Source organism: Otolemur garnettii, unplaced genomic scaffold, assembly GCF_000181295.1.
Source record: "Otolemur garnettii isolate 467f Iridium unplaced genomic scaffold, OtoGar3 scaffold00018, whole genome shotgun sequence".
Lineage (NCBI taxonomy): Eukaryota > Metazoa > Chordata > Mammalia > Primates > Galagidae > Otolemur > Otolemur garnettii.
Window position 1 is genome coordinate 28197904 of NW_003852413.1, and position 7940 is coordinate 28205843.

Consider the following 7940-nt stretch of genomic DNA (forward strand, 5'->3'; position numbering starts at 1 on the left):
TCATGTGCTGCCGGCGGGAGGGACGGTGTGTGTTTGGACAGAGGGTGGGGGAGGTGCCTGCTGATGCTCAGACCCAGGAGATGTCTGGTTACTTACACTGCATGGGGACCTAGACCCTCAGGGAGTGATGTTCTCAGGCAAAAAGGAGTGTGGGGCCCCTTCCTGGTTATGTAGGACCCACTTGTCCTGGTACCAGAAGGAGATTGTGAGTAATCTCACATCTGAGCCCTGGGGCACCTTGGGTAAAACCCAGAGCTGGGCTAACCCTCCCCTTTCTCTTCCACAGGCTGAAGAGAGACCTGGCCACTTCTGAGTGAGTAAGGGAGATGGGCACTGGGTGGGAGTTGCTTAGATCGCTAAATTAGGCCCACCAATCCCCATAGGCAGCACAGACAAAGCAGATTACTCTGGGAATATGAGCTACCCTTGACTGCTGAGCCTTAGCCCTGGGATGGTTGGGCCTGACCTATCCTGACCTTGATTTCTTATTTATTGGTCCCCATAGAAAAGATTTTTGTATCAGAGGGGAAGGGGACTTGATGCCACCTTGTGGGAAAGAGTTTGAGAATTAACTTTAGAAGCTCCAACGTGTACACACACACACACACACACACACACACTCACCCCACTGAGTCAGACATCTGGGGTCCAGGCCAGGCTCTGCCACACAAATTACTCCATCATTCTCTCTGGCCTCAGATCCTCCATCTGCAGGGTGATGTGGTTGGACTAGCTGTGTCTATGGCTGCTTCCAATTCTACCAGCCCTTCCCAGATCCATCTCACTCTTATTTTGCCCAAGGATTCCCCTACCCATGGCCTTACCCCTCCCTCGCACCCCATTCCCCTTCTTCTCCAACTCCCCTGAACCCCAGATTCCAGGAGGCAGGTGTGAAATAAGTTAGGCTCCTTTTATTTCCACTGCACTGAGCCTATGGCGGGCCTGGCGCCCTGACCACTTGCCTGGCCTGCCTTGTTAATTGTAGCGGCCTTTGGCCACTCTACGAGCCCTCTTGAAAAGCCGCTTGTGCCCCCGTTTGGAGCCCAATAGCGACCTGCGCTGTCCAGAGCGGCGCTGTCCAGAACGGCGGTACCCAGTGCTGCGCTGCCCGATGCGGCGACGCCCAGCCCTCTGCCGACGCTGCTGCCTTCTCTTGACCTTGAGCTTGGACTTGGAGCCCTTCTTGCCCAGGCGGAAGGAGCCTGAGGCCCCCTTGCCAGTCACCTGCTGGAGCATGCCCTTGTCCACCAGCCCCTTGAGTGCACGCTTGAAGTGATAGGTGCTGTGTGACACGTTGTAGCCCATGGTGGCAACAGTCTTCTTCAGGGTGGCCAGGGACACACGGTTGCGTGCTCCCTTGTCTGTCACAATCTTCAGGATCACCTTGGACATGGTGGGCTTCTTGTGGGATTTGGAAGAAGTGAGGCTCTCAGTCTCATTCTTGCTAGAGACCCCTGCCACAGTGGCCTCCCGGCCTCCACCCAGAGAAGTGTTTGAGGCCAAGGGTACAGATGCAGGCAGCTGTGAAGCGTCTTTCTGCATCTCTCCCTGAGGCAGGTGAAGGGAGTCGGGTGTGAGGACCTCCAGGATGGCAGCTGGAAATCCCCTGAGCTGCTCCTCAGTGGGTGGGTGAGATGCGTCCCTGTTCCTGGTTCCCTCAGAGGTTTCCTCGTAGAGCTCTGGCCTAGACCTTCCCCTGGGTGGCCAGAGGGAGGACCAAGGAGGTTCACCCACGGTGGCCTCAGCAGACTTGTACTGTAGGTGCAGGGGATGGTAAGGTTATCTCTGCAGTGACCTCAGAGGGACATTGTGAGGCCATCAGAATCTTGCAGAGGTCACAGTGGCCCCATTGTTTCTTCCTGGGAGGGGTGGACAAGAGATGCCAGAGGGTGTGGGGTGTGATTTGGGAGGTGTCCTGGGAAGAAGCACTGTGGCTGTGGGTCAGATGGGTCGCTCACGCAGTGTGTTCACGCTCATACATGCACGTGCTCTAGTCAATTTCAGGGTATTCTGGGCTCACAGTTTTAAACCCACCATTTTGACCCCACCATGTCCACCCATTGGGTTTGGGGTTGAGGAATACAAACATTTTATACATCAGAAGTATAGCTATCACCATTTTATGGATTTTTGTACAGTATATGTTTTCTAGAGTGAACAGAGATATGACTCCTTGATCTATGTTAAAGTTGATTTAAATCCTTGAGCAACTTTCTGTACAAAGCAGTTAAAATGTTTTCTTATTATTTTCTTTTTTCATATTTATTTTATAGAGTTCCTCCCCATTGGGATCAGAGATTTTTTGTGTAAATTTCGCAAGTTGATTCCTCACTTTTTTGGGGGGAGGGGATGGTCCAAATTTAATCAATTGTATCTATTGCTGTGGTGATTATTCTCTTGTGTCTGATAGGGCCCCGCGTCAATTCTGTAGCTCAGATGTTATCAAGAAAATCCGCTTCCTCTGTCAATCGATAATCAATTTTACCATTTGCAATGTTGGCCTTAGTTGGTTTGGATTTTGTGTTGATTTATTTCTACAAAATCCAGCCAGTCCTTCCTTCCTTTCTTTCTTGACAGAGTCTTTCTATGTCACCCTTGGTAGAGTGCTGTGGCATCACAGCTCAGAGCTACCTCAAACTCTTGGGATTAAGCGATTCTCTTGCCTCAGCCTCCCAAGTAGCTGGGAGTACAGGCGCCTGCCACAACGTCTGGCTATTTTTTTGGTTGCAGTTGCCATTGTTGTTTAGCTGGCCTGGGCTGGGCTTGAACCCACCAGCCTCAGTACATGTGGCTGGCGCTGTAACCACTGTGCTACGGGCGCCGAGCCCAAAATCCTATTTTTTCAGATGGTTTAATCTCTACCATTTTAAACATTTATCCACAAGTTGTGATTGGCGCCGAGCCCAAAAACCTATTTTTTCAGATGGTTTAATCTCTACCATTTTAAACATTTATCCACAAGTTGTGATTCTGCAGCCTGGTTTTCACCTGGATCAGATTTTACTGGTCACAGACTTCTCCAGGCCTGGATAACCCTCTCCTGTGGGTCTGTGTGCCAGACTCAGTGTTGGTCTGGCCACATGTTGGTGGTAGACTGGGTGTGAGTGAGACGTGGACCACGCGTGTGCAGGCGCATGTGTGGGAAGGCCTGTGTATTCATCAGGCTGCTTAAGTGTTGATGTGGAAGGACTGGGGAAGGTACTGAAGGGCCTGGCTTTGGCTCTTCCTCTAGAACAACATCCCCAGAACACTTTTCCACCTGTGCCTTACCAGAGTAATGAGACCCCAGAGATGTGGGGCTGGGGGGATGAGGAGGGGGCATAGTGACTAAGACCCTTCCCCGCTGGGGCATCACCTGCCTGGCTGTCTCCATCAGTGTCTACACACTAGTTTCTGTATTTTCCCTTAGTCTTCCCTTGCCTGGGAATGGAAAATTGTGTTTTGGACAACCCAGCTTGCCAAATTCCAGACTCAAGAGCTCATTGTGACCCTCCCCCGCTCGAGACAATGACTCCACCTCTTCCCACTGGCCAGACAGGACTAGGTCCCACCCACTCCAAGGAGGAGTGTGGCCTATTCAGTGTGAAGCTGGGAAATCTTTTCTGTAATCAGACTGGTTGGTCAGTCTCTAAGTGGAGTCTGTATCCACCAACTGAGACCTGGACATGAGTGGGGACCACAATAACTGAGTGACAAGTGGGGCCCATTCAGCCCTACTTTGGGCCCCAGCCCCTCTAAGAAAACCCAATTTTGTTGTTTATAATGAAAAGTCCCAGCTCTGTCTGACTTGGCAGCCAGGTAGTCTGGGAAAATGTCACCAGGCTGGGACAACTAATATGGTTCAAGTATAAGGGGCTTGGAAACATCTTCCACTAGAGGCCAAGTTCACCAGTGGGCTTGCTGTAGTAAAATAACACTGAAGATGATAATGGCAACTGAAAGCTCCCTATAATAATAACTACCACTTGCTACAAGCTTGATCAGAAGACATTCTAAGTGCTTTTCCGGGCTCAGCTCCTAGCTCAGCAGCTAGGGTACACAGACTAAGGCTGGAGGGTTCGAATCCAGCCTGGGCCTGCCAAACAATAATGACAACTCCAACTAAAAAATAGCTGGGCGTTGTGGTGGGCGCCTGTAGTCCCAGCTACTTGGGAGGCTGAGGGAAGAGCATTACTTAATCCCAAGAGTTGGAGGTTGCTGTGAGCTGTGACACCATGGCACTAGGGCGACATAGTGGGACTCTGTCTCAAAAAAGAACCCAAAAAACCTTTTCTATATTAAATCATTTAATTCATACAACAGCTGTATTGCAGTTGAGGAAACTGAGGCACAGAGAGGTTAAGTAATTTTCCCAAGGTCACACAGCCGGGAAGCAGTGAAACCCAGATTCAAACTCAAAACAAGTCTTCATGTTTAACTACTGTGCTACCCTGCCTGTCAGAATGAACTAAAGCTTGCCCCTGGAAAAAAGAAAGGAAATCCCTGGGAATGGCAAAAGAGAAAAGGGCAGCCACCTGGGGAGGAACTGGAGCTAGCACACAGAAAGGACTTTCAGGTGGCTGCGACCCCTCAGTACTGCTGGGATTTCCAGCCCCTTGGAAAATCTGAGGGTGGAGTTCAGTGTCCAGCAGAGGAGCGCTGGTCTGAACCAAGCCTAGGGAGACAAGACTGTGGGAGCTGGTTAGTGCTGAGGGTGTGCTGGGGTGGAGCTAGGAAGGGGTCAAGGTACAAAGAGAGTGGAGGAAAGGCCTGAAGAGCGGAAGATGAGATGCTCAAGGCCTGGTAGGATGTGGGGAGGTATCCCTGGAAGGGGAGACAGATAGCTTGGGCAAACCTTGGGGGTGAGGAAAAGTAGAAGGAAGGGAGGTTTGCCAGTTCAACAGAGAGAATGGAGAGGAGGGAGAAGGGTTAGATGCTCTGTGGTTGGAGAAAGTATTGAGGGAGGGAGCTGAGTACAAGAAGGGACCCAGAGGGTCTCCAGAATATAAAACCAGAATACAGAATAACGCCTGGGAAACACTGGATTCTGGAAAAATATATCCACTGTGGATATGTATTCATGTCTTGGTATCACACAAGCACGTACCAAGTGCTGGCCACTGTTCTAAGCATCGAGCCACATTTTCTCATTTCATCTTCACAGCAATGCTAGGAGGTAGGTATTATTATCCCCATTGTGCAGCTGGGGAAACTGAGGCACAGAGTAGTTAAGCAACTTGTTGAGGACACACAGCTTTGAATCCAGGCTGTTTGCACTCAGAGCCCATGCCTCAATCCCTGGGCACTAAATGGGCCCTCATCCTGTGTTTGACTGGTAGGGAGGACTGGGGGATGACTCTTAAGTCGTGCTAGGCTGGACCCTGGGGTGACCAATTCCTAGAACTGATGGCCCCTTGACCTTGTGCCTCCAGCATCCAGATGGTTCACCACTGCACCATCCATGGGAATACAGAGGAGCTGCGACAGATGGCAGGCAACCGTGAAGTGCCCCGGCCACGCTCCACCCTGCCCATGTTCAACGTGCGCACAGGCGAGCGGCTGCCGCCCCGTGTGGACAGCGCCCAGGTGCCCCTCATCCTGGACCAGCACTGAGGGCCTGGCCAGGTGGGTTCAGTGGACACTATCAGCTTCCTTTCTGGAAATAAAGTGCCCTCTTTCACAAGGCTGGGACAAAAGGTGGGGTGTGGGGGATGTTGGGGACAGGGGCATAAAGACCTTCCTGCCCCTCTGAAGCAGACGTGGGGGTGCCCAGAAGTGCCAGGGCTATGCCCTCAATAACAAGCCCTTGGGGTTGGAGGGTCAGGGTGGGGGAAAACAGAAGGACTAGGGTCTGGCCCTCTCAGCCCTCCACTGTCCCTCCCCCAGCTGTTCTAGGTCCAGTCCTGGCCTCATCTTCCCTTCTCTGTCCACGATCCATGGCCAGCTACATCCCACCTGCTGGTACCGGCTTCTGGCCCAATTGGCTCCCAGGCTCTGAATAAGCAGAGAGATGGGTGGGGCGGGGTGAGGGTGTTTAGTGTCAGGACAGACAGAATAAATACCTGCTGCTCTGTCCATCTGTTGCTGCCAGTGTCTTCCTCTCAGTAGCCTCTCCCCACCCCAGTCCACACTGCTTCTGCCTCTCCTGCTTTCTGGAAGTCTCCGGAGTCACCGACCCTCAACTTTTGGACATTTTGCTATTTAACCAAATCCTCTGGGAGAAGGAGGGCAGGACCTCTTATACATGGCTCTTACATAAACTTGACTGCAAGGGATTACTACATCATTATCCCTATTTTACAGACAAGGAAACCAGGGCTACAGAGAGTAAGTGACTTACCCAAGGTCACAAAGCAAGCAAATAGCACAGCTGGGTTTGAAACGTTACATGTCTGGAGAATTTAGGGGTTCTGAAAGCAGGGGATCCAGGCTCTTACCTGAAGATTTAGCTAAAGCCTGTCAAGATCCCCTGGAGAGAAAGTCCCGTTGTACATTGTGTTGAGAGAGAAACCAGTCTATTTTTTTTTTTTTTTTTGAGACAATGTCTCATTCTGTTGCCCCAGCTAGAGGGCCATAGTGTCCTAGCTCATAGCAACCTCAAACTCCTGTCTCAAGGAGTTGCTTTGTAGCTGGGACTACAGGCACCCGCCACAATGCCCAGCTAGTTTTTCTCTTTCTAGTAGAATCCGGGTCTCACTCTTGCTCAGGCAGGTCTCAAATTCCTGAGCTCAAGCAATCCGCCTGCCTCCGCCTCCCAGAGTGCTATGATTACAGGTGTGAGCCACCTGGTGGACAGAGAAGCCAATCTAGCCATGGAGAGAGGATGGAGTGTGGGACCCTGAATGCCCTGGGCTCAAGGGCTCCCCTCCTGGTAGGCAGAAGATACTGCACAGCATAAAACCCTGGTGGAGCAGGGTCACTGCCAACCACTACCAAAGAGGGCTGCTGGCTGCCGTCCTGGCCAGATCCGGTCTCACATTTTCCACTCTTAGTGTGAGAACAGGCTGCGGACTGAGCCTGAGAGGGCACCAGGGAAAGGAGGGAAGGCAAAGGAGGAAGGACACATGGCCAGCTCCCACCTGGCCTTACTCTGGGAGGCAGCTTCAAGAGAATCCAAAAAGGGGCCACCCACCACCTGGGCCTCATCATCCCTCTTCTTCTGCAGGGAACCCCAGCCCCCACAGCCACACAACTCCCTTCTTAGGGAGGGTTTTGTCTCTGTCTCTGAGAGGGCTTCCCTGTGTCCTTGCAGCCCCTGGCCTCAGCTGCCCTCTCAGCATTCCTCGTTCTCTGGGAGGGTGGATCTGCTGGGGCTCCCTTGTTCCCTGTTCTCTTCCCGCACTAGAGTGCAGGATTCTGGCTTCCCCAGGAGGTGCAGTGCCTGTGCACAGTAGATGGTCATGAAAAATGTCCTAAAGGAATGCAGGAAGGGACGTGCAAGGCCAGCGCTAAAGCTTCTTCTGTTGTTATCTCTGGCCCACCCCTCCCTGCCCACATCCACTGGTTGGTTAATCAAACCATCAGACATTGATTCAGACAGAGCACAGCAAATGTCCTTAATAAACATTTGAGTGGCTGCTCTTTGGATGCATGCCCTCTAGCCAAGTGGGTTGACTCAAGGTGCTTCTGACATCTCATTTACCATTTCCTCCTTTTTCCTGATGGAAACCAGGAGTTGCACAGGAGCGGCTCAGACTGGAGACTCAGAGCAGGCCAGCTGTCTAGGGACTCCTCCTTGGTCCTTACTCCCTCAGGCCTCCTCTTTGCTCTTCCTGTGCTGGCCAAGGACAGGAGAAGGAGAGGCCAGCATCTCTGCTTCCCAGCTCTGCCTTGGGGTCTTGGCAGCGCCTTCCTCCCTGCTCAGCTCCAAGGAGCACACGGGAGCCTGGCTGCCGGCCTGAGAGGAAGTGGCCCAGACAAGTAGCGGGGAGGATGGCGTGCCTACAGAGGACACTGAGCCG

At 52.1% G+C, this 7940-nt stretch overlaps 1 protein-coding gene across 2 annotated transcripts in view; it reads left to right on the forward strand.

Annotated features, from left to right (window-relative positions):
- SGCA (sarcoglycan alpha) overlaps positions 1-6067 on the forward strand; it is a 9784-nt gene extending 3717 nt beyond the window's left edge. For both annotated transcript variants that reach the window (XR_002772390.1, XM_012803021.2), the window contains 3 exons: positions 287-313; positions 5412-5604; positions 5866-6067. Coding sequence is in view for 1 of the 2 variants with exons in the window: in XM_012803021.2 (XP_012658475.1) it covers positions 287-313; positions 5412-5592 (208 nt within the window). In the remaining variant the exon portion in view is untranslated. The remainder of the gene's footprint in view (positions 1-286; positions 314-5411; positions 5605-5865) is intronic.
- The last annotated feature ends 1873 nt before the right edge of the window (positions 6068-7940 follow it).